Genomic DNA, 27,500 nt, shown 5'->3' with positions numbered 1-27,500 from the left:
GAGGTGCAGAGGGACTTGGGATTTCTCATGCAAGACTCCTAGAAGGTTAATTTACAGGTTGAGTCTGTGGTAAAGAAGGCAAATGCAATGTTGGTATTTATTTCAAGGGGAATAGAATATAAAAGTAAGGAGATGTTGCTGAGCCTTTGTAAGACACTAGTCAGGCTGCACGTGATGTATTGTCAACAGTTTTGGGTCTCATCTCAGAAAGGATGTGTTGTCATTGGAGAGAGTCCAGAGGAGGTTTACGAGGATGATTTCAGGAATGAAGGGGTTAATATAGGAACTCACAAAAGATGCTGGTGAACGCAGCAGGCCAGGCAGCATCTAGGAAGAGGTAGTGTCAACGTTTCGGGCCGGGACCCTTCGTCAGGACGAAGGGTCCCAGCCCGAAATGTCAACTATATCTCTTCCTGTAGATGCTGCCTGGCCTGCTGCGTTCACCAGCATTTTTTGTGTGTTGCTTGAATTTCCAGCATCTGCAGATTTCCTCGTGTCTGGGTTAATATAGGAGGAACGTTTGGCAGCTTTGGGCCTGTATTCACTCGAATTTAGAAGAATGCATGGGGATCTCATTGAAACCTGCTAATGTTGAAAGGACTAGATAGGGTGGATGTGGAGAGGATGTTTCCTATGGTGGGGGTTTCTTGAACTGCAGGGCACAGACTCAAAATTGAGGGGTGACCTTTTAGAACAAAGATAAGGATGATTTTTTTATCCCGAGAGTAGTGAATCTGGAATGCTCTGCCACAGACTCCGGAGAGGCCATGTCCGTGGGTATATTTAAAGTGGAAGTTGATGGTTTCCTGATTGGTCAGGGCATCAAAGGATATGGTGAGAAGGCAGGTGGATCCGGGATCAGCCACGATGGAGTAGCGGAACAGACTCGATGGTTGAATGGTCTAATTCTGCTTATGGAAATGGCATATGCTTTTGACCTGCTGTGACATTAGACAAATTGGAGCTTCTCTGGCAGGAGTTCATAGGTTTCAGCATCAGCTTCTCAAAGCACTTAGGATATAAGTGCTGTTGGAGTACAGTCATCGAGGCCAGTTACCACAATTTACTTGGTGAATAACAGAATAGAATTTTGGACAACTCTTACGCTACAAATTAATTGCTTTTTCTTCCACACAGCTTTTGTTTAGGGAGATGTACAATTCTCTTTGGGGAGATGATTGATCATATTTTAGTTGTCAAAGTAACAACTTTATCTTTCATTTTCTTGATTATAGCTTGACATTGCTATTCTTATCTCTTATTTGGTCTAAAATCAAACCACATTTCTCTGGCAGATTTGCTTGTAACAGATAGATGGTTGTATTAATAGTGTGGGAGGGGGGGATGGTGCTTTCAGCTGAGGTGTTTATTGTTAGGATTGACCAGTTGAGTAGGATGAACGTGAATTGCTTTGGTTGGTAGGGTTCCTGGCCTTTTACTGTTGCTGAGGTTACAGACTGTGGGAGCACTAATGTACAGCTCTGTTGTTACCAATTAAAATACATGTGTATTTTAAGGCAAACCTAATCTGAATTCCAATTGTTGGAATGCACTGATAGGTCTCCTTGAACCAGCCCTAATAGTTGATGGTAAAGAGCAACAACAACATTTCTGGAGTGCTTTTAACACATGCATAGCAAATAAAGTACAGTCGGCCCTTCTTATCCGCGGGGGATTGGTTCCGGGACCCCCCGCGGATACCAAAAAACGCAAATGCTCATGTCCATTATATAAAGTGGCGTAGTATTTGCATATAACCTATGCACATCCTCCTGTATACTTTAAATCATCTCTAGATTACTTATAATACCTAATTCAATGCAAATACTATGTAAATAGTCATTATACTATATTGTTTAGGGAATAGTAACAGGAAAAAATGCTCAAACGAGTGCTGTGGCCACATCCCATTCCCATTCTGACATGTCTATCCACGGCCTCCTCTACTGTAAAGATGAAGCCACACTCAGGTTGTAGGAACAACACCTTATATTCCGTCTGGGTAGCCTCCAACCTGATGGCATGAACATTGACTTCTCTAACTTCAGCTAATGCCCCACCTCCCCCTTGTACCCCATCCGTTATTTATATACACACATTCTTTCTCTCACTCTCCTTTTTGTCCCTCTGTCCCTTTGACTTGTGAGGGGATCCAGGAGTGCCCCTATTAACTGTTTGGAGAGAGACATTTATCATTGATGGTTTGTTTGGAAAGGAGAGAGAGACAGAGTTATTTACCACTGATATGTTGCTTTTGAAAAGAGAGAGCGAGACGAAAATCCACAATTAGACTGTCACTTTAAGGCATTGGAAGTAACTTTGGATTTCTACTGAGTTTGGAGTTGGAGACAGCACCGAGCAGCTTGTAAGTTGCTATGGTGACCAAAGGCAGATTGTTGATATTTCTTCAAGGACTTGTTGCCTGCTTACACTCCCTTACAGACAAAGGAGGGAGGGACTCTTTGAATGACAGGTGATGCTCAGCCTGGTGAAATAAATGAGAGTTCAGATGATACAGACCTAGGACACATGATCTGGACACTGAATGAGCATTGTTGTGCCCGCAGAGAAAGTAGGTTTTGGAGGATCGATCAGGCGGATCGATCCAAATTGCTATTCCATCAGTGAAGAAGGGGTTGACTGGTGGGGAGTTGTCTATGTGTCCACCCTTGCCGGGGTGATAGCTCCACCACAGAAAACCGGTCCCCCTGGTTAAAGTCACAGTCGGTGACTTGTAAAGGATTTGGGAGGATGACGAGAAGATCGACGGCATCAGCTCACCTGAAGACTCAACTCACACACACACTCTCTCTCTCTCTCTCTCTCTCCCTCCCTCTCCCTCTCTTTCCCTCTCTCTCCCTCTCTCTCTCTCTCTTTCTCTTTCTCTCTGTCTCTCTCTCTCTCTCTCTCTCTCTCTGCCTCTGTCTCTCCATCACTACTCAACTAAATACCATGAACTGAACTGAACTTCACTCAACATCGTAAGATTGTATGTTTTTACCCCAGACTTAAAGAAGCTTGGTTTTTCATACATATAAATATTCCACACTTACTTATATATATAATCATTGCTAACCTGGTTGATTTATCTACATTTATGTTACTGTATTGTGTAGTTACTAATAAATATTAGTAGTTTATAGCAATAGGAGACTCCAAAGTGGTTTCTATTTCTGCTGGTTCTTTATTCCCGTCACGGGGTATGTGACAGACTATACCCTTTGCCCGTCCTCTGGGTTCCCCCCCCCCTTTCTTTCTCCCTGGGTCTCCTGTCCCATGATCCTCTCATATCTCTTTTACCGATCACCTGTCCAGCTCTTGGCTCCATCCCTCCCCCTCCTGTCTTCTCCTATCATTTTGGATCTCCCCCTCCCCCTCCCACTTTCAAATCTCTTACTAACTCTTCCTTCAGTTAGTCCTGACGAAGGGTCTCGGCCTGAAACGTTGACTGTACGTCTTCCTAGAGATGCTGCTTGGCCTGCTGCGTTCACCAGCAACTTTGATGTGTGTTGCTTGAATTTCCAGCACCTGCAGAAATCCTCGTGTTTGAGAGTAACAGTCAATGTTTTAAAAACAGTTTCTTTTGCTCTGCCATCAGGATTTCTGAATGGACAATGACCCAACCCGCGAACGCTACCTCACTATTTTTGCTCTCTTTTTACACTACTTATTTAATTTTATTTATATACCATTGTAATTTGTAATATTTATGTATTGTACTGTAATGTTGCTGCAAAACAACTAATTTCAAGACATATGTTAGTGATATTAAACTTAATTCTAATTCATAACCTAAAGCTATTGCAGTTGACTTGCTTGAAAGATCTTGTGGTGTTTAAGCTTCAGCTGCATTTTATTGGAAGTGCTTGAGGCCCAGTCAGAGTGGTGGTGGGGCACAGAATTACAACAGAAAGCTCAGGACCACAGTAGCGGAACTGTACACAGGTGCTAACTAGTGATCACCTGGAGCTATGGAATGGTTACAACACAGAAGGCTGCAATTCTGACCATTGTAGAGCAGTCCTGTTAGTTTTGTTGCTGTCCACTTTCTTCATAACCATGCATATTTCATTGTATTCAAATATGCAAAAAGCTTTTGAAAATCAAAATTAAATTATAAACATTTGCTTTATTATAAATTGAAATGTATATTAAAATATACAGTGAAATGTGTCGTTTGCATCAAATCAAATCAGTGAGCATGCAAGTGACACCATGCTTCCGGCTTCAACATAACATGCCCACGACATGCTAACTCTAATCTATAGTCCAGGAAACTGGAACACCCTAAGGAAACCCAAGCAGTCTCAGGGAGAATGTACAGACTCCTTGCAGGCAGCGGTGATAATTGAACATCGATTGGCCATCACTGTCACTGTAAACTGATGCACTAATTGCTATGTTACCATGCCACCAACAAGTCACAATAAAATGAACAAGTTCTTCTTCATGTCACCATGGGTCTTCTACCAATTATTTTTATAAATATCACGGCAGAAATTTATGTAGTTAATGTTACAGCCCAATTTCTACTCAGCAAATACTGAAATATCAAACCTTTTTGTGGTTTCTTCGGTTAATGGGATCCTTAAGATTAAGTAGCCAACTTTTTCACACTTTAATGTACTGTAGCAGTTTATAACATTCGTAAAGGAATGTGAGCACACTGTTAAATATGTTTCTTCTGTTTTTCAGATCCTCCATTGTGCTGTGGGTATGTATGCACTTCTGATCCTAAAGCATAGGTAACCGTTTGATTTTTTTTGTTTAATCACCTTTCTCTCGTAGTATGTTAATCATGTACAGTGAGCAATTTCTGTATCACTGTTCTTACTTTGTTGTTATTGATAATATCCTATCATACCATAATATAATATGTTTTAAGTTTTAATCTACAATTTGAGAGGGAGAAGGGAAGATCGGTAGTGTCAGTATTACAGTTGAACAAAGGGGACTATGGACCCATGAGGGAGGAGCTGGCCAAAGTTTGACTAGAAAGATACCCTAGCAGGGATGACAGTGGAACAACAATGGCAGGTATTTCTGGGAATGATACAGAAGATGCAGGATCAGTTCATTCCAAAGAGGAAGAAAGATTCTAAGGGGAGTAAGGGGCGACTGTGGATGACAAGGGAAGTCAAGGACGGTATAAAAATAAAAGCGAGGAAGTATAACATAGCAAGGAAGAGCGGGAAGCTCGAGGATTGGGAGACTTTTAAGGAGCAACAGAAGATAACTAAAAAGGCAATATGGGGGGAAAAGATGAGGTACGAAGGTAAGCTAGCCAAGAATATAAAGGAGGATAGTAAAAGCTTCTTTAGGTATGTGAAGAGGAAAAAATTAGTTAAGACCAAAGTTGGGCCCTTGAAGACAGAAACAAGTGAAATTATTATGGGGAACAAGGAAATGGCAGACGTGCTGAACAGGCACTTTGGATCTGTCTTCACTAGGGAAGACACAAACAATCTCCCAGATGTAATAGTGGCCAGAGGACCTAGGGTAATGGAGGAACTGAAAGAAATTCACATTAGGCAGAAAATGGTGTTGGGTAAAGTGATGGGACTGAAGGCTGATACATCCCCAGGGCCTGATGATCTGCAACCCAGGGTACTTAAGAAGGTGGCTCTAGAAATTGTGGACGCGTTGGTAATTATTTTCCAATGTTCTATAGATTCAGGATCAGTTCCTGCGGATTGGAGGGTAGCTAATGTTATCCCACTTTTTAAGAAAGGAGGGAGAGAGAAAACAGGCAATTATAGACCAGTTAGTCTGACATCAGTGGTGGGGAAGATGCTGAAGTCAATTATAAAAGATGAAATAGTGGCACATTTGGATAGCAGTAACAGGATTGGTCCGAGTCAGCATGGATTTTCGAAGGGGAAATCATACTTGACTAATCTTCTGGAATTTTTTGAGGTTGTAACTATGAAAATGGACATGGGAAAGCCAGTGGATGTATTGTACCTGGACTTTCAGAAAGCCTTTGATAAGGTCCCAGATAGGAGGTTAGTGGGCAAAATTAGAGCATGTGGTATTGAGGGTAGGGTACTGACATGGATAGAAAATTGGTTGGCAGACGAAACAAAGAGTAGGGATTAACAAGTCCTTTTCAGAATGGCAGGCAGTGACTAGTGGGGTACCGCAAGGCTCAGTGCTGGGACCGCAGCTATTTACAATATACATTAATGATTTAGATGAAGGGATTAAAAGTAACATTAGCAAATTTGCGGATGACACAAAGCTGGGTGATAGTGTGAAATGTGAGGAGGATGTTATGAGAATGCAGGGTGACTTGCACAGGTTGGGTGAGTGGGCAGATGCATGGCAGATGCAGTTTAATGTGGATAAATGTGAGGTTATCCACTTTGGTGGCAAGAACAGGAAGGGAGATGGCTATCTGAATGGTGCCAAGTTAGGAAAAGGGGAAGTACAACGAGATTTGGATGTCCTTGTTCATCAGTCACTGAAAGTAAGCATACAGATACAGCAGGCAGTGAAGAAAGCTAATGGCATGTTGGCCTTCATAACAAGGGGAGTTGAGTATAGGAGTAAAGAGGTCCTTCTGCAGTTGTACAAGGCCCTGGTGAGACCCCACCTGGAGTATTGTGTGCAGTTTTGGTCTCCAAATTTGAGGAAGGACTTGCTTGCTATGCAGGGAATGCAGCGTAGGTTCACTGGGTTAATTCCAAGGATGGCAGGAATGTCATATGTTGAAAGATTGGAGTGACTGGGCTTGTATACACTGGAATTTAGAAGGATGAGAGGGGATCTGATTGAAACATATAAGATTATTAAGGGATTGGACATGCTAGAGGCAGGAAACATGTTCCTGATGTTGGGGGAGTCCAGAACCAGAGGCCACAGTTTAAGAATAAGGGGTAGACCATTTAGAATGGAGTTGAGGAAAAACTTTTTCACACAGAGGGTTGTGGATCTGTGGAATGCTCTGCCTCAGAAGGCAGTGGAGGCAAATTCTCTGGATTCTTTCAAGAAAGAGTTAGATAGAGCTCTTAAAGATAGCGGAGTGAAGGGATATGGGGAGAAGGCAGGAACAGGATACTGATTGTGGATGATCAGCCATAATCACAGTGAATGGCGGTGCTGGCTCGAAGGGCTGAATGGCCTACTCCTGCACCTATTGTCTATCGATGTAAAGATATATATTGAATCTCACCAAACTTTGCCAAGTGGGATCAGTTACATTTTCAATAAACAACTAATATTCCAGTTTAGTTACTTTAAGTGGATCTGGGGGGCAGGCTTTACACATGGAGGCTAGTGGATATGTGAAGCAAGTTGCCAGAGGAAGTGGTAGAGGCAGGTATAAGGCTCAAAAGATGTTGGACAGATAAGTGGATCGGAAATGTTTAGAGGGATAAGGACCCTATGCAGGCAAGCAAGACCAGTTCTGTAATAACTTGGTCAGCAAGGACAAGTTGGAGCAAAGGGCCTGTTTCAGTACTGTAAAGGTTTATGACTCTAACTGAGAGGGTTTGAATTATCTAATGACTGCTAAATCTCACTAGGAATAAAACAAAGGTGTGTTAATGCAGACTTGTTGAAAGCTGGATGATGCTACTGAAAAGGTGGTGGCAATGTATTCAATAACATACAGAGGCATGTGTGTTTCCTTTCACTAGTCGGGGCTCTTGAGTCCAAGAGCCTAGAGGCTAGGTTGCATCTCGATAAAACTTTGGTTAGACAACACTTGCAATGTTGTGTTTAGTTCTGATTGCTTCATTATAGGAAGGATGTAGAAGCTTTAGAGAGTGTGCAGAGGAGATTTACCAGGATGCTGTTTTGATTAAAGAGCATCTTTTATGAAGATAGATTGAGGAAGCTAGGGTGTTTCTCTTTAGAGCAAAGAAGGATGAGAAGTGACTTGATAGAGGTACACAACATGATAAGAGGCATAGAGTGAGTGGACAGCAAGAGACTTTTTCCCAAAGCACAAATGACTAGTACGAGGGGCCATCATTTTAAAGTGATTGGAGGAAAGTATAGGGGGATGTCAGTGGTAAGTAGTTTGTGTTGTTTTTTACACAAAGCATGGAACACCCTGCTAGGGGTACTGGTAGAAGGTACATGAGGGTATTTAAAAAACTCTTGTGTATGGACATGGATGATAGGATAATAGAGGACTATGTGGAAGGGAAGGGTTAGATTGATCTCAGATTGGTAAAACATTGTGGTGTTGTATGTTTTATGTAAGCTTTTCCGGTCTTTTTCTCTCTCCTTATTGATGACCTTGTCTCTTTTTATGGTGGCATCCGTTAGTCTTGCGAGACCATGGATCTGCGCCTGGAAAGTCTTGCTTCAGTCTGTGTTAGAGCAGCGTCTGTTGTGGCTGTAAAGGCCGACATGGGAGTGACAGTCTCGGCTGCATCCACTGTACTTGAAGGCACTGTCCTCCAATGTTGTCTTGGTGCTGTTTTTCAGACGAGTGCGCTTTTCTTCAGCAGCAAGCCTCAGCTTCTCTTGTCCTCTTTTCAGACCTCTGCGTAGTTCCAGCCTCCAGTGAGAGCAATCGCTTGCGATGTCCTCCCACCCCTCGACGTTCATTGTCAGTGACCTCATGTCTTTCTTGCAAACGTCTTTGAAACGAAGATGGGGCCGCCCTTGTGCTCTCTTGCCGGAGGCCAGTTCCCCATACAGCAGGTCTTTCGGGATCCTCCCATCTGACATGCGGTGTACGTGGCCCAGCCAGCAGAGACGGTGCTGTTGGAGCAGGGTGAAGAGGCTGGGTATCTGGGCACGGGCCAGGACCTCATTGTTGGTGACTCGGTCAGTCCACGTGATGTCCAGGATGTGTCTCAGGCTGCGAAGGTGGAAGGCGTTGAGATGCCACTCTTGTCTGTAGTAGGGGCTGCAGGTCTCGCTGTCGTAAAGCAGTGTGCTGAGGACGCAGGCCCTTTAGACTGCAACTTTGGTGTGCGTCATCAGCTTTCTGTTCTCCCAGACACTCTTTGCCAGCCTGGCGAATACTGAGCCTGCTCGTCCGATCCGTCTGTTGACCTCGGGGTCTAAGGAGAGACTGTCCGTGATGGTGGAGCCAAGGTGTGTAAACTCGTGAACTACCTCCAGTTCGTAGTTGTTGATGGTGATGGCAGGGGGTGCTCAACGCCTTGGCCCAGCACGTTGGTCTTCTTCAGGCTGATGGTCAAGCTGAAGTCCTGACAGGCTCTTGAGAAGCTGTCCATGAGGCGTTGCAGTTACTCTTCAGAGTGTGTTGCCAGTGCCGCGTCATCTGCAAACAACATGTCCCTGATGAATACTTTGCGAACCTTGGTTTTCGCCTTCAGCCGGAACAGACTGAACAGCCTCCCGTCCAATCTGGTGTGGAGGTAGACACCATCAGTTGATGTTCCAAAGGTGTGCTTCAGCATGACTGCGAAGAAGATGCCAAACAGGGTGGGGGCAAGCAAACAGCCCTGTTTCACACCGCTGCGGATGTTGAAGGCCTCTGAAGAAGAGCCGTTGAACTGAACGACGCCCTTCATGTCTGTGTGGAATGACTGAACTATCCTGAGGAGCCTCGGGGCACAACCAATCCTGGCGAGGATTTTGAACTGGTATTTTATTTTTATTTTCGGCTGGGTCACAACTAGTGTTAATAGCTAGAGGTAGAGACAAGGTCGTCTCTGCTCACAAGAACTAACTAGTATTAATAGCTAGAGATAGAGACAAGGTCGTCAAGGAGCAGAGACGACCTTGTCTCTACCTCTAGCTATTAACACTAGTTGTGACCCAGCCGAAAATAAAATTTTCCCCTTTTTATGCCCTTCAAAAATCTAACGTAACATTTACCCCAGTACTTTTCTATCTCCTAGTGGTACCAGCCTGTACCTTTTATCTCCTGTGATCTTTTTCCTAAGCACAAAACTTAGAATCAAAGACAAGCGGTCTGTAAGGAGGAAAACAGTATCTAATCTCAAGGGTGTGCTTCCATGCACATCTTCAGGCTATTACCACATTTCATATGACACCATCTTGTGTTACACATCTTAGCACAGGGGTCCTCAACCTTTTTTGCACTGCGGACCGGTTTCATATTAACAATATTCTTGCGGACCGGCCGACCAGTGGGGTAGGGTTGCCAACGCACAAGAGTAGCAGTCAAATACGTTGGTTACCCCTAGAGACTACAATGACCATGAAGCCTTGGGCGGGCACCAGTGCGCATGTGTGATTTGCGCATGAGTGTACGTGCCAATTTTTTCTACAAATCATTTGTGGCGATTCTGTTGGGGGGGGGTGTTAATCACAGCGGGAATATAGGTGATGAGTGGCTAATACACTCAATTTCGTTTCTAAAAGGGTTTATCTAATGAATTTAATATTAAACACACAGCGCATATTTTCCTCACATGAATATAGTGATGTCATTTATCAAGGGAGGACAGGGGAGCTTGCAGTAAGTGTTGAACGAACTTCCAGTAGAAGTGGTAGAGGCAGGTTTGATATTATCGTTTAAAGAAAAATTGGATAGGTATATGGACAGGAAAGGAATGGAGGGTTATGGGCTGAGTGCAGGTCGGTGGGACTAGGTGAGAGTAGCGCTTGGCACGGACTGGAAGGGCAGAGATGGCCTGTTTCCATGCTGTAATTGTTATATGGTTGTATAAGTAAGTCAACAGCATCATAACATTTTAAGTAACGTTTGGATATTAAACACACAGCACATATTTTCTCCGTATGAACATAATAAAATCATTGCAACACACCAATATCACTGAATCAGTGGGAGCCCTGGGCTTATTTCCCTGCAACAAGATGGTCTCATCGAAGGGTGACGGGAGACAGCGATACTCGAAGGGGGTTCCTTATGTCCAGTCTATTCCGCAATTTGGTTTTCGTTGCATTCATTGCAGAGATATGTTGGAAATGGAAGCAACGTTTTCAGTGCTTTCCTGGCTATCTCAGGATATTTAGCCTTGACTTTGATCCAGAATGCCGGCAGAAATGTTATGTCAAGCATACTTTTCAGCCCGCCGTCATTTGCATGCTCCAGGAGTTGATCTTCTTCCCGCGCTGACATGGATGACGCGTGGGTCATGACCTCGCATGCGTAATGGCTCAACAGTGCGTGACAGGGAATGAGGAACGGTGCAGCTGACTCCTATCGCCAAATCATATCGTTTCCTCGCGGCCCGGTGGTTAGGGACCGCTGTCTTAGCATATACCACAAAGGAATTAAATTTAACTCTTTCCTTACAAAAGTGCTTGCTGCATTTTTTTCCCTACAGATGGCATTTCCTTGGCTACAGTCATGTAATTAAAGGTCATATCTCTGTTAATGTTTCTTTTTTTTTACAGGAATTGTTCCATCCTCTGTGGTCCTAACTGGGTTCCAAGTGATGTCACGTGTATTCTTGACATGGGCAGTTACACACAGTGTGAAACAGGTAGGGGAGTTATGAGGACTAATGCCTGCAATTGTATTTGTATAGTTGTTGGCAGCCTTTCATTTATCATTTAGAGATGGAAATAGGGAGGAGCTGAGGGCAATACAGAGGGACCTGAAAGCCAGGATCAGGGAGGCTAAAGACAGGTACAGGAGGAAGCTTGAGTGGAAACTCCAGCAGAACAACATGAGAGGGGTCTGGAGGGGGATGACAACCATCACTGGGTTCCGGCAAACTAGCAACAGAGGAGCTGAAGGCAGTGTGGACAGGGCCAATGAACTTAACCTGTTCTTTAACAGATTTGACATTGTGGCCCCTGCCCATCCCCCACATGAGCCATCTGTTGTCGGCCCCCAACCAACACACATTCCACTCTCCCCTCCTACTGCTCCTCACAGTCCCCCACCCTGCTGTCATGACTATACCTCTTCCCCACATGAAACCACCACGGTGGGCTTCACAAATGAACAGGTGAGAAGACAGCTGAAACGTCTCAACCCAAGCAAGGCTGCAGGACCGGATGGTGTCAGTACCAGGGTGTTCAAAGCCTGTGCCCCTCAGCTATGTGGAGTACTTCGCCATGTATTCAACCCGAGCCTGAGGCTCCAGAGGGTTCCTGTACTGTGGAAGACGTCCTGCCTCGTCCCTGTGCCGAAGACGCCGCGCCCCAGCGGCCTCAATGACTACAGACCGATGGCATTGACCTCCCACAACATGAAGACCCTGGAGAGACTTGTTCTGGAGCTGCTCCGGCCTATGGTCAGGCCACACTTAGATCCCCTCCAGTTCGCCTACCAGCCCCGACTAGGAGTTGAGGATGCCATCGTCTACCTGCTGAATCGTGCCTACGCCCACCTGGACAAGCCAGCGAGCACTATGAGGGTCATGTTTTTTGACTTCTCCAGTGCATTCAACACCATCCACCCTGTTCTGCTGGGGGAGAAGCTGACAGCGATGCAGGTGGATGCTTTCCTGGTGTCAGGGATTCTTGATTACTTGACTGGCAGACCACAGTATGTGTGCTTGCAACAGTGTGTGTCCGACAGAGTGATCAGCAGCACTGAGGCTCCACAGGGGACTGTCTTGTCTCCCTTTCTCTTCACCATTTACACCTCGGACTTCAACTACTGCACAGAGTCTTGTCATCTTCAGAAGTTTTCTGATGACTCTGCCATAGTTGGATGCATCAGCAAGGGAGATGAGGCTGAGTACAGGGCTACGGTAGGAAACTTTGTGACATGGTGTGAGTAGAATTATCTGCAGCTTAATGTGAAAAAGACTAAGGAGCTGGTGGTAGACCTGAGGAGAGCTAAGATACTGGTGACCCCTGTTTCCATCCAGGGGATCAGGGTGGACATGGTGGAGGATTACAAATACCTGGGGATATGAATTGACAATAAACTGGACTGGTCAAAGAACACTGAGGCTGTCTACAAGAAGGGTCAGAGCTGTCTCTATTTCCTGAGGAGACTGAGGTCCTTTGACATCTGCCGGACGATGCTGAGGATGTTCTACGAGTCTGTGGTGGCCAGTGCTATCATGTTTGCTGTTGTGTGCTGGGGCAGCAGGCGGAGGGTAGCAGACACCAACAGAATCAACAAACTCATTCGTAAGGCCAGTGATGTTGAGGGGATGGAACTGGACTCTCTGACGGTGGTGTCTGAAAAAAGGATGCTGTCCAAGTTGCATGCCATCTTGGTCAATGTCTCCTATCCACTACATAATGCACTGGTTGGGCACAGGAGTACATTCAGCCAGAGACTCATTCCACCGAGATGCAACACAGAGCGTCATAGGAAGTCATTCCTGCCTGTGGCCATCAAACTTTACAACTCCTCCCTTGGAGGGTCAGACACCCTGAGCCAATAGGCTGGTCCTGGACTTATTTCATAATTTACTGGCATAATTTACATATTACTATTTAACTATTTATGGTTTTATTACTATTTATTATTTATGGAGCAACTGTAACGCAAATTCAATTTCCCCCGGGATCAATAAAGTATAACTATGACTATGACTATGACTATCATGGAGGATAACACCTGTAGGTCTTTTGCTGTTACCTTTGGGTTCTCTTTCATCTCCTTCAGCTCTTGGTGTGACCTTTGCAGGACGTCCAATCCTAGGGAGAGTAGCAACAGTACTGAATTTTCTCAATGTGTAGACAGTTTTAGTTGATTTTTAAAAGCTTCCCAATCTTCTAACTTCCCACTAATTTTTGCTCTATTATATGCCCTCTCTTTGTTTTTATGTTGGCTTTGACTTCTCTTGTTAGCCACTGTTGTGTCATCTTTCCTTTAGACTACTTCTTCCTCTTGGGGATGTATATATCCTGTGCATTCCTAATTGCTTCAAGAAATTCCATCCATTGCTGCTCTGCCAATATCCCTGCCAGTGTTCTTTTCCAATCAATTCTGGCCAACTCCTCTCTCATGTCTCTGTAATTCCCTTTGCTCCACTGTAATACAGATGCATCTGACTTTAGCTTCTCCTTCTCATATTTCAGGGTGAATTTGATCATATTATGACACTTGCCCTGAAGGTTTCTTTTACCTTAAGCTCTCTGATCAATTCTGGTTCATTGCACAACACTCAATCCAGAATGCCTGATCCTGTAGTGGGCTCGACCATGAGCTGCTCTAAAAAGCCATCTTGTAGACACTGTTAAAAACTGCCCCTCCTGTAATTCAGCACCAATCTGATTTTCCCAATCTACCCGCATATTGAAGTCCCCCCTTAGTTATTGTAACATTGCCCTTTTAGCATGCATTTTCTATCTCCCGTTGTAATTCTTCTGCCACATCCTTACTGCTGTTTTGAGACTGTATACAAAGGGTCTTTTTACCTTTGCAGTTCCTTAGCTCTATCTATAATGATTCAACACCTTCCAATCCTACGTCACCTCTTTTAAACTTTTGATTTCATTTTTTACCAACACAACAATGCTGCCCCTTAGCCTTCCTGCCTATCCTTTTGATACAATGTGTATCCTTGGACATTAAGCTTCCAGCTATAATCTTTCAACCACGATTCAGTGATGCCTGCAACATCATACCTGCCAATCCACAACTGTGCTGCAAATTGACCTACCTTATTCCGTATGCTGCATGCATTCAGATACGACACCTTCAGTCCTCCATTCACCCTTTGCGACTTTGTCCGCCTTTTACATTGCAACTCATCCTGTTGACTACAATTTTGCCTTGTCAGCAGCCTCTCCTCACTACGGATTGCCTCTGTTTGTAAACCAGCTACCTCATCTTCAGGACTATTATCTGCCTTTCCTACAAGTTAGGCGGCTGGGGATGCTAGTAAAACAGTTCTCAACCTTTTGATTCCTCACTTTGGCTGAGGTATTTCCAATACCTGCCTTCAAAATCTCTCCACTAACTATTCTTGCACTCTGGTTCCAATCCCCCGCAACTCCAGTTCAAACCTTGCCATGAAGCATTAACAAACCTTCCCACTTGGATATTAGTCCCCCTCCTGTTAGGTGTAAACAGTTCCTTCTGTACAGGTCCCACCTTCCCTGGAAGAGAGACCAATGATCCAAAAACCTTATGCCCTCCCTCTTTACACCAACTCCTTAAGCCATGTATTAAACTATATAATCTATCTTGTTCTGGTCTCACTAGCATGTAGCATGGGTAGCAATCCTGAGATTAGAACCCTTGAGGTCCTGCCTTTTAACTTAGCACCTAACTCCATGAGCCGCCTATGCAGAACCTCATCACTCATCCTATCCATGTCATTTGGACCACGACTTCTAGCTGTTCACCCTCCCACTTAAGAATGCTGAGGACTCAATCCGAGATATCCCAGACTTTGGTATCCAGGAAGCAATATACCATCCGGGAATCTTGTTCTCGCCCACAGAACCTTCTGTCCATTTCCTAACTAACGAATCCCCTATCACCACAGTGTGCCTCTTCTTCTCCCCCCCCCCCTTTCCATTCTGAGTTTCAGAGGCAGACTCAGTGCCAGAGACCCAACCACTGTGGCTCTCCTCTGTAAGGTCATTTCCCCCTCTCAATAGACTTCAAAGTGGTAAACCTGTTGTTGAGGGGGATGGCCACAAGGGTATGCTGCACTGGCTCCTTAACCCTTTTCTGCTTCTGACTCTCACCCAATTTCCTGTATCCTGCACCTTGGATGTAACTACCTCTGTATACGTCCTATCTATCACTCAGTCAGCCTCCCGAATAATCCGGAGTTCATCCAGTTTCAGCACCAACTCGTTAATATGGTTTGTTAGAAGCTGCATCTGGACGCACTTCTCAAAGTTGTAGTCATAAGGGACACTGGCGGTCTCCCTGCCTCCCTCATCCTGCAACAGGAGCATTTCACTATCCTGCCTGTCGTCCCTACTGTCCTAGCTGAGCAGATATAAAGAGGACAAAAAAACTTGAGCTTTTCTTTCCTTTGCTTTCTCTGAGTGAAGCCTCAAAGACCTGGGTGTTTTAGCAGTCCAGAGTAGGATAAATTGTCTACACATAGAGAAAATTCAGTACTGTTGCTACTCTCCCTAGCATTGGACGTCCTGCAAAGGTCACACCAAGAGCTGAAGGAGATGAAAGAAAACCCAAAGGTAACAGCAAAAGACCTATAGAAAACTCCAGGACTTGCTGAAGTCTCTGTTCATGTGTCCACTATAAGAAAAATACGGAACAAGAATGGTGTTTGTGGAAGGACACCATGGAGGAAACTACTGCTCTCCAAAAAAAAATTGCTACTTTCTCAAGTTTGCAAAAGACCACCTAGATGTTCCACAACACTTCTGGGACAATGTTTTGTGGACAGATGAGACAAAAGTTGAACTTTTTGGCAGAAATGCACACCGCTGTTTGGAGGGAAAAGGGTACTACACACCAACACCAAAACCTCATCCCAGCTGTGAAGCATGGTGAAAGGAGCATCGTGGTTTGGGGCTGCTTTGCTGCCTCAGAGTCTGAACAGCTTGCAATCGTTGAGGGAATAATGATTCAAAATTGTATCAAGACATTTTATAGGAGAATGTCAGGGTAGCGGTCCATCACCTGAAGTTTAATAGAAGTTGGATGATGCAAGAAGACAATGATCCGAAAGACAAGTGTAAATCAAAAACAGAATGATTTACAGATGTAACCCTCTCACCAGGGTTCGTATACCAACTACAGCCACATGACTCAGCAGTGAGAAGGCCGTCGTTCATAAGCAATATACGTCTAGAGTTAGTATGATTTGGGGTTCAACCAAACAGGAACCTAAGAATCCAGAGAATTGGCCTCAGTTTGAGCAAATGCTGTGTAAAATGCCCATACACAGTTATTGGTAGCCCAGAAATGACAGATCGTACACCAACATAAAATTATAAAGGAGGCATGTTTACCAAATTTACAGTTATGGGGGGGGGGGGGAGGAGAAGGAAAATGAAAGGTCCCATTACTGTTAATCCAGTCCAATGTACACATAAATGTTGGAGCTCTTTCCTGGAATAGTTGGGAGGGGGATATCGCTTTACTCGTGCACTGGACCCACGGTCTGCATGAAAGCACCTGGCACAGTCCGATTTTTGCTTGACCATCTCAAACAAACTGGCTGTCAGGTGTATTGGCCCTTCCTCCTTGGAGCCATTCATCTGCACAGAGCACTTCTTGCAATGGGGAATGTCCTTCCAACAGCATTCTGAGGCATCTTCTCTTGTGCCCCACTGCACAGTTGCCGCCAAAAGGACCCCAAGTCAGACTACTGTCCTTCAGAAATCTCTTCCCACCCAGCTCTCTAGAACCTTCTCTACATCCCACAATCCTGACCGGCTGTCACAACCTTCCTAAGTTGGACAACATGGCTCCTTATCTTTAGCCAAAGCCAAAATACTCTTACCAGCAGGACACATTGGTTTCACAGAAAACTGCTACAATAAAATACCTCACAGCATAGCAGTAGAAATCTTAACCAGGACATTACACAAATTTGTGTTTTGGAATGCCAAGTCAGAGTCCAGACCTTAACCCAATTGAGATACTGTGGCATAATCTGAAGAGGGCTGTTCATGCAGGGTATCCCAGAAATATTGATGAACTGAAACAGTTTTATGTGGAGGAATGGTCTAAAATTTCTCCTGGCCATTGTGCATGTCTGATCAGCAACTACAGAAAATATTTGATGGAGGTTATTGCTGCTATAAGGAAGTTCTACCAGTTACTAAATACAAGGGTTCACGTATTTTTTCCATCCTGGACTGTGAATGATTAAACAATGTCTTCAATAAAGACGTGAGAAGTACAATTGTTTATATGCTGTTAGTTTAGGCAGGTTGTGTTTGTCTATTATTGATGATTAGATGATGTTCAGACCACATTTTATGAGTAATTATTGCAGAAAATCAGGTAATTGAAAGGGTTCACAAACTTTTTCTTGCAACCTTATATCAAGCTGTAATATATCTAGATAGGGTGCTTTCTATGTTGCCTGGATTAAAAATTGGTTAGAGTCAATGTGTTCATGCCAAATTTCTTTAGCCTCCTGAGGAAGTAGTGGTGCTGTTGAGCTTTACATTCGGATTTACAGTTGAATTGAAACCCCTTCGCAGGAGATATTTTTACTTTAATCACTCCTATTCATATTCCCCAGGTGCAGAGTGAGGACAGTGTGCTTCTGTTTATTGCTGCCTGGACACTCACGGAGATTGTGCGTTATTCCTTTTACACTTTCAGCCTGCTGAACCATCTGCCCTACCCCATCAAGTGGGCCAGGTAACAACTTCCCAAAGACCCAAATACAAAGACAAGCTGGATTAGAGATGTACTCATGCACAAAGTGCTGGAGGAATTTAGCAAGTCTGATATCTATGGAGAGGAATAAACATTTGCCGTTTTGGATTCTGTTGAAGGGTTTCGGCCCAAAACATCGACTATTTACCCCTCTCCATAGATACTGCCTGAGCTGCCGGGTTCCTCCAGCATTCTGTGTGTGTTGCTCAAGATTGCCAGCATCTACAGAACTTCTTGTGTTTATTAAAGCCGTGCTCCATAGTTGTCCTTTATGTTCGACGCCATATGTTTTTGTTTGGGTTGAGGTATTCCCTGTTGAAAATTCTGCACAAAAAATGCAGGGACTTCTCAGCAAATCAGAGAGCATCCATGGAGAGTTTGGTTCGGATCAATAACCTAATATCAGGAGCTGCATTTGTGTGATGTTTAGCACTTTGTATCAGTAAGAAGGGAAGAACTTACCTTCTCGTGCATCAATCTGAGACATTAATTCTTATATTTCTTTCAAAAATTTTCGTGCCCTGGTGATCGTTTCCAATATTTTCTGGGGTTTTTTTTGTTCTAATATATGGAGTATTTTGCTTTTAGACAGGATAGATATCATAGACTGGGTAAATGCAAATGGACTTTATCCAATGATGTAGGCTGACACTAGAACTATAAGTCAGGGGTTAAGGGTGAAAGGTGAAATATTTAAGAGGAACTTGATGGGGGTGCAAATGTAGAATGAGCTTCCAGTGGTAATGGTGGATGCAGGTTCAATTTCAACATGTAAGAGAAATTTGGATGGATACATGGTTGGAAGGGGTGTGGTCCGGGTGTAAGTCAGTGGGACTAAGCAAAGTAATAGTTTGGAACTGACTAGATAAGTTGAAGGGCTTGTTTCTGTACTATAATGTTCTATGACTCTCTTTGCTAACCAAATACTTTTTTGACATTTTAATAACAAAGATTTGCAAATATGAGTGAATGTGGTGATGCCTTTTAGGGGGTAATTTGGTTAATTAGGTTGTAAAAAAGAATTGCTGCTTCATCTGGCAGTAAAGATCATCGTTATTTATCTTTTTATTTTGAGTGGGTTTTAAAGAATCAAGTCGCGGCACTGCTTGTCACATGCTTAACAATTTTTGTGCATGTCACCTTGGTCATAGATGCCATAGGTTTGTCACCCATGAACTAGCAAAATATTAGTAGGTATGTGTGATGGAGGAAATGGGGTGTGAGGCAGGAGGATGTGGTGAGGTGCTGGACATTTCAGGTGAGGGAGAAAGTATCTAACAAAAAGGACATTCCACTGATCCCTGTGCAGACTGCGGTGTTGAAGCTCATTGACAGTCTAGATTGATTCTGAGAGCATTGTCAAGTTGAAAACAGTGGATAACCAGGAGTTCAGCAAATGAGTGCACCATTCTCAGTTATCGTCAGCTTTTGGGCTAGCTGATATACACATCGTTGCTCAGGTTCTATGCTGGTAATCATTCCCATTTGCATTTGTTTTCATGCAATTGGGTTTTATAGCAATCCTTGTAAATTAAATAAAATCTTTATTATTTAGAATCTAAATTATAATTATTTGGGGGTTAAAATTAAGCAGTTTGTTATCAATTACAAAATAACACACAAAATAAAAATGTAGATAAAAATTACATTTGCTATAGCTTTCTCGGAAGATATATAGTATATCACTTTACAATATGTAAATTTACTTGATTTTGAAGTACTTCAAAGTACACTATATTTCTTGATTTAAGTTCTGTATGAAAACGTGTAAACTATTTTTGTATCCATCTCTGAAGCAACTGCCAAGGGAAAAGCATTGAGTTCTTAGATTAAGCCCAGCAACTTCTGAGAATTGTCCTTGTGCTCATATCAAAGCTAAGTTTTACAAGGGACTGAAGTTGATTGATTGAAAAGGTTGATCAGGTGGTTTTTGAGGGATAAAGACATTTTCCCAACAGCTGTAGCCACCAAAGTCCAAAGTAAATTTATTATCAAAGTACATGTATGTAACACCTTGGTTAATATTTTTGCTGCTATGTTGCAGGTATTTCATTTCAGCAGTTCTGTAAGAGCAGTCTGTTCTGCTTTCAGCTTATTTGGGTTTTGGCTGAGATAAGAGGCTTGTTGTTCAACTTAGGAATGTTGTGTCAGCTAATCAGGATGGTAGAGTTGGGAGAAGGTTCTAGGGAACTCGGGGGGAGAGGTCTTTGTTGGCGGGACCTGGGAAAAGACAAGAGGGAAGATAGTGGAGGATGCCGTCCCTATTGCACAAGGTGCTTTGTACAGATGAATGGCTTTGAGGAGGAAGGACCAATACTTCCATGTAAGAGCTTGTTTGTTCAAGATGGATTATGAGCAGCATCTGGAAGCTGGTGTGTGCTTTCATGCAGACCGGGTATCCAGTGCATGAGGTACAGACAAGTTCAAGATTTAAGCTCCACTGTGCACATGTGACTGTTTAAATATAATGGGCCCTTTTTGCTTTTTTCCTTCCTTTAGTAACTGTTTGCTTAAGTTAACATTCTTAAATATAATTCTTTTTAGCTTCATATCAAAGCTAAGTTTTACAAGGGACTGAAGTTGATTGATTGAAAAGGTTGATCAGGTGGTTTTTGAGGGATAAAGACATTTTCCCAACAGCTGTAGCCACCAAAGTCCAAAGTAAATTTATTATCAAAGTACATGTATGTAACACCTTGGTTAATATTTTTGCTGCTATGTTGCAGGTATTTCATTTCAGCAGTTCTGTAAGAGCAGTCTGTTCTGCTTTCAGCTTATTTGGGTTTTGGCTGAGATAAGAGGCTTGTTGTTCAACTTAGGAATGTTGTGTCAGCTAATCAGGATGGTAGAGTTGGGAGAAGGTTCAGACTAGCGCTGATGTGACAGCAGTAGATCTGCCTGGTACCATTGGAGTACTTGGAGAGGCAGAGCCATGGACCATCCATACTTTCAGAGAAGCGGGGAATGTAGGCGAGGGTGCTGAATTGGAAGTCAAGTTTCCCATAGCTGAGAGCGGAAACTTTAAAGAAAAGTTGCACTCGTTTCTGCGGAGTGAGGGGGAGGAGTTGTCTAATGTGATAGGTCTACTGAGTGGTTGATTTAAATTCTGAGCTTGTCATCAATGATTAATAAAAACAGAAGTATATCTGTGGAGAGCCAAAGTTATTGTAGGCTGGTAGTGTTCTCTGGGGAAGAAGAATATGAGGCTTAGGCTGAGCAGACATCTCAGTTACTGGTTGAGTGGTCGTGCTCAGATAATATGAAAAAACAGAGACTGGTAGAGAATTCAAATGGGTCTGGCAGTTGATTTAGTGAGGTTCCTCAAGGCAGAAGATCCATTAGCCACGTCAGCTAATTATCTGCAAGCTCTGGAAGATGCTTTTGTCACTGCTGGAAGTGCAGCCCATCTTTTAGAATGAAGTTTAGGTACACATTCCAGGAGGAAGGAGAGAAGTTGTCTATCTACATTTTCAGGTTGGAGAAGTTGCTGCACCAAGGCGGCATTCAATGGTCTGAGAGAAACTGCTTGAGGATGGAGCAAGTTGTGAAGGGCGCGCTGTCACATGAGGTGATTACATATTCGAATGACCCACAAGATGCACCCTCCTCCATCTTTTACCAAGTTACTCAGAGAAGTTAGAGAGGTGGAATATGCAATGGAAGAGTGGGAATTCTTTGTCAGCAGGGCACAGTCCTCAGTAGTAGCCGCTGTTTCAGAAACAACCCCTGATGTCCACAGGTGTGGTTTTACAGGATTTCATGAAAGATTTTAGACCTGAGATATCCTGGTTGATATTGGTGGATGCTGTCACCAAGCATGACAAAGCTGATAGGGAGGCGGACCCACTGATGACAAGTACTAAGCAGAGATCTGCTGCTGAATGGGGTCCCTTGACCAGAGAAGTTTCCAGTATTTTCTCTGAAGAAGATGGACATTTCAACTGGGAGTATGAAGGACAGGAAAATCTTTGGAAGTAAATCAGCGGTTAATCAAACACAGGAAAAGAGGTAAAACTATGGAGGGACATGGTTAAGGAATGGGCTGATGCTTCAGAGAAGATACATTACTATTGGTGTATCAAGGGAAATATTGAAGTACTAAATACTATTCCTAAAGGTTTAGTAGGATCGGGCTCTGATGTATCCATACAGATTGAAGGTGTTTATGTTAGAGCCGTACTTGACACAGGTTCTCAAGTTACTTTGCTTTATAGATCCTCTTACAACTGGTATTTGACGCATTTACCATTGAAGCCACTCAGTGCCCTTGAGATTCAGGGGCTTAGTACTGTTGAGTACCCATACGATGGTTACTTGCTGTTGAAGTTGGAGTTTTCAGAAGCAGATGTTGGATTAATTGAGATTATTGACACACCAGTTGAAAAGGGCAGAGCTTCCATTCTTGTGAGAACAAATACTGTTGTAGTGAGAAGGTTCCTGGGAGCATGCAAGGACAGGAATGGAGAGAACTTTTTGGAACACCTTGTCCATTCACCATGTGGTCACAGCTGCTTTTGAGGAGGTGCAGGTTCCTCCTAAGCAGGATGATGAGCAGAAAGGAGGAATTGTGTGGTACACCCAGGCTAAACCTGTCATGGCGGAGTAGCTAGAGTGACCAGAAATCTGGAATTTGCTGGAATGTCCGAGGAATGGAAAAAAAGCTTAACTGAGAGGATGTTGGGACACAAAGGTGCGTTTTCTACTGATGAGGCTGATGTTGGTTACTCCAGAAGTACTTGCCACACTATTGGAGCGACGAAGGGCACCCCTTTCTGAGAGGGGTTTCACCAGTTAGCACCAGTGGAGGATGAGGATGTTCAGCTGCACCAGTCTAAACTAAGGGAAGTTAAATTCAGTCATGGAGCTGGGGGACCTGAGGCTCTGGAAGAGAGGAGTGGCACCCTCTAGTAGACAGGAAGGGTCACAAGGGGAGGTTGAAGATGAAATAAGGAGGTTTTGAAGAGTCAGGAAGTCCCAGATAGGCTGGCCTATGACGCACCAGAAGAACAGAATGTTGAGATATGTCACTACCATTCACAAATGGATTGGAGATCCGGACATCAGTGATAAGTTTCAAAGTTGTGAGGACATGACTATTTTTGGTGGGGGGAGAGTTTAACGACTTGGTTAAGATTTTTACTGCTGTGCTGTAGGCATTTAATTTTAACAGTTCTGTAAGAGCAGTCTGTTCTGCTTTCAGCTTGTTTGGGTTTGAGCTGAGATAAGAAGCTTTTTTGACACAACTTAGGAATGTTGTGTCAGTCAATCGGGATGGTAGAGTTGGGAGAAGGTTCTAGAGGAATGCTGGGCAGAGAGTTCTTTGTTGGCAGGAGCTGGGAGAAGACAAGAGGGAAGGTAGTAGAGGATGTTGTCCCTGTTGCCCAAGGTGCTTTGGGCAGATGAATGGCTTCGAGGAGAAAGGGCCAATACTTCTGTGGGGGAAGCCTTTTGTTCAAGATGGATTTTGAGCGACCTTCAGAAGGTGGTGCATGCTTTCAGGCAGACCGAGGGTTACAGACAAGTCCAAAATTTGAGCTCCACCATGCAAATGTGACTGTTTAAGTATAATGGGCCCTTTTTGTTTTTTTTTTGCTTTCCTGTAGTAACTGTTTGCTTTAAGTTAATATTCTTAAATGTACTTCTGATTAATTGTATGCAGTGTACGATCGGTTATTTCTTGCCAACAGGCAATTGCTGGGGGCAGTAAATCACTGAGCATTCACACAAAGTGTGGTTTGGGTGGGTGAGACATCCCAACCTCACGGATTCAACAGGACCAAAGTTGCATACACTCTAGACGTATAAAGATGGATTTCTCACCGTGGAATCCAGTGGGTGTTAGAGATGCCCAGTAAAAGGGGGGGTCATATACGTCACCATATACAACCCTGAGATTCAGTTTTTGGTCGTAGTCAATAAATCTATCGAATAATAACTATAACAGAATCAATAAATGACCACCATTACATGTAGTAATTTTTGAACAGGAAATCTAGTGCTGTTGTGTATCATTGGTGGATCCACACTTCTGCCTAGCATGCTTGGAGTTTTTTTTGATTCAAGATTATGTGATGCACACCAGGTGGTGACAGATAAAGACTCGAGGAATATGTACAGGCTCATTAAATATATTGTACTTCTTGTAGGATTTATAATGTACAGGTTGTCTGTGAAGATTCGAAAACAGGTCTTTATCTTGCACTGTCATTTTTTTTTGTTGTTACTAAAATTAGTTTCTCACGTGGCCATTAGTATTTGAAATAGTGTTGAGTAACATTTGGGAAAACCAGGGCAATGAATTCCATAAATGAACCATCCTCAGGCTAAAGAAATTCCTCCTCATCTCTGTTCTTAGACTAATCAAGAACATTTCAAACACTTTAAATGTACCCAATGACTTGGCCTCCACAGTCATCTGTGGCAATTATACCCTTTATAGGATCTTAATTCACCCAGGTTTTTATTGGAATTATTCCTGCTTAGTATTTGTGTTTAATTTTCTCATTTCCTAATTTTAGTAAACTGAAAACAAATGATCGCTGATGGTTTGCCTGTAAAATGAACTGGCATATTGCTTTTCAAGTGTAATCATTTAACATTGCCCCAAATTTCTGAGGCTTTAATACAGGCTTTCGAGTAATACCTCAAGGAATTACTGGTAGTATTTGATGAAAATATGGGGTTAGCACTTAAGTGACACCACCCATTAATTTATTATGGTCTCGAAGATCTTGCAGAGTTTGATCTAATGCTTCAAAGGCTGCTTTTGAGTCATTGTACATTCATCCTGGACAATAATTTTACATTCTTTTAGAACTTTTTCCTTTGTAGTTCCCCAGCCAATGTTATTTGTTGAGGCCTTACACTTGTCACATTTAAAGGGAGTTTTAAAGTCAAATGCACTAAAGCCAAATGTACTTTGTGGCCAAGTTTGCAGATGACGCCAAGATAGGTGGAGCAGCAGGTAGTGCTGAGTAAGCAGGGAGTCTGCAGAAGAACTTAGAACAGTTTAGGAGAATGGGCAAACAAGTGGCAGAGTATGGTTGTGTAATTCAGTAGAAGGAATAAAGGTGTAGACTATTTTCTATATAGGGAGCAAATTCAGAAATCAAAGGAACAAAGGGTCTTGGGAGTCCTTGTGCAGGATTCTGTGAAAGTTTAACTTGCAATTTCAGTCAGTAATACGGAAGGCAAACACAATGTAAGCATTCATTCAAGCAGACAAGAATATAAAAGCGAGGATATAATGCTGACACTTTATAAAGCATTGGTCAGTATGTACTTGGAGTTTGTGAACAGTTTTGGGCCCAGTATCTAGGAAAGGATTGACTAGCATTGCAGAGTGTTCAGAGCAGTTCACGAGAATGATTCCAGGAATGAAAGGGTTAATGTATGAGAAACATCTGATGGTTATAGAAACATAAAAAACCCACAGCACAATACAGGCCCTTCGGCCCACAAAGCTGTGCTGAAAATGTCCTGTCCTTAGAACTACCTAGGCTTACCCATAGCCCTCTAATTTTTCTAAGCTCCATATACCTATCCAGGAGTCCGATATCCCTATCGTTTCCGCCTCCACCAGTACCCCATTCCATGCACTCGCCACTCTCTTCATTAAAAAAAAACTTACCCCTGACATCTCCTCTGTACCTACTTCCAAACACCTTAAAACTATGCCCTCGTGCTTGTCATTTCATCCCTGGGAAAAAGCCTCTGACTATCGACAGGATCAATGCCTCCAGCAGCTCACCTCTCATCTTCTGTTGCTCCAAGGAGAAAAGACTGAGTTCACTCAACCTATTCTCATAAGGCATGCTCCCCAATCCAGGCAACATCCTTGTAAATCTCCTCTGCACCCTTTCTACGGTTTCCACGTCATTCCTGTAGTGAGGCGACCAGAACTGAGCACAATACTCCAAGCGAGTTCTGACCAGGATTCTATATAGCTGCAACATTACCTCTCGACTCTTAAACTCAATCCCACAATTGATGAAGGCCAATGCACCGTATGCCTTCTTAACCACAGAGTCAACTCGCGTAGCAGCTTTGAGTGTCCTATGGACTCAGATCCCAAGATCCCTCTGATTCTCCTCATTGCCAAGAGTCTTACCATTACTACTATATTCTGCCATCATATTTGACCTACCAAAATGAACCACCTCACAATTATCTGCGTTGAACTCCATCTGCCACTTCTCAGCCCAGTTTTGCATCCTATCAATGTCCCGCTGTAACCTCTGACAGCCCTCCACAGCACCCCCAACCTTTATGTCATCAGCAACTTTACTAACCCATCCCTCCACTTCTTCATCCAGGTCATTTATAAAAATCACAAAGAGTAGGGGTCCCAGAACAGATACCTGAGGCACACCACTGGTCACCAACCTCCATGTAGAATATGAGCCGTCTACAACCGCTGTTTGCCTTCTGTGGGCAAACCAGTTCTGGATCCACAAAGCAATGTCCCCTTGGAGCCCATGCCTCCTTACTTTCTCAATAAGCCTTGCATGGGGTACCTTATCAAATGCCTTGCTGAAATCCATGTACACTACATCTACTGCTCTACCTTCATCAATGTGTTTAGTCACATCCTCAAAAAATTCAGTCAGGCTCATAAGGCATGATCTGTCTTTGACCAAGCCATGCTGACTATTCCTAATCATATTATGCCTCTCCAAATGTTCATAAATCCTGCCTCTTCTCCATCAGCTTAGCAACCACTGAAGTAAGACTCACTGGTCTATAATTTCCTGGGCTATCCCTACTTCCTTTCTTGAATAGGGGAACAACATCTGCAACCCTCCAATCCTCCGGAACCTCTCCCGTCCTCATTGATGATGCAAAGATCATTGCCAGAGGCTCATCAATCTCCTCCCTCACTTCCCATAGTATCCTGGGTTAAAGCTCCAGCACATCCTCTTCCTTAATAGTCATAGTCATACTTTATTGATCCCGGGGGAAATTGGTTTTTGTTACAGTTGCACCATAAATAATAAATAGTAGAGGACTTCCGGTAGCGCTCATGGAGTGAAGTCGCGTTCTTGACTCGCTCCATTACCTCTGAGTTTTTTTTCTCTATGGTCAGCTATACTTTAATTAACCATTAAGGCATCAACTCTTATAATACTTTGAATTAAACTGAATTCTCCGACAACTGGATGGAACTTAGATCTGCTATGTCTAAGAACGAGAAAGACGGCAAGGATGGTAAACCTCCGGTTAAACCGAAAGCTACGGATCTCCCTCCGACTGAATCACCGGTGACTTTGAAAGCGATAGCGGAGTTAATTCAGAGGGAAATTTCAACCTCTGTTAGGGAGATGATTCGTACGGAAATTGC

The 27,500-nt window shown here is 43.4% G+C and overlaps 1 protein-coding gene across 2 annotated transcripts in view; it reads left to right on the top strand.

Annotated features, from left to right (window-relative positions):
• Nucleotides 1-27,500, top strand: part of hacd2 (3-hydroxyacyl-CoA dehydratase 2) — a 78,708-nt gene that overhangs the window by 33,607 nt on the left and 17,601 nt on the right. For both annotated transcript variants that reach the window (XM_063051337.1, XM_063051338.1), the window contains exons 3-5: nt 4,696-4,714; nt 11,317-11,405; nt 18,021-18,142. In XM_063051337.1, coding sequence (XP_062907407.1) covers nt 4,696-4,714; nt 11,317-11,405; nt 18,021-18,142 — 230 coding nt within the window. The remainder of the gene's footprint in view (nt 1-4,695; nt 4,715-11,316; nt 11,406-18,020; nt 18,143-27,500) is intronic.

This window comes from Mobula hypostoma, chromosome 6 (genome assembly GCF_963921235.1).
Source record: "Mobula hypostoma chromosome 6, sMobHyp1.1, whole genome shotgun sequence".
Taxonomy (NCBI): domain Eukaryota; kingdom Metazoa; phylum Chordata; class Chondrichthyes; order Myliobatiformes; family Myliobatidae; genus Mobula; species Mobula hypostoma.
Note: the sequence above shows the minus strand (reverse complement) of the source record. Positions and strands in the feature narration are given on the sequence as shown.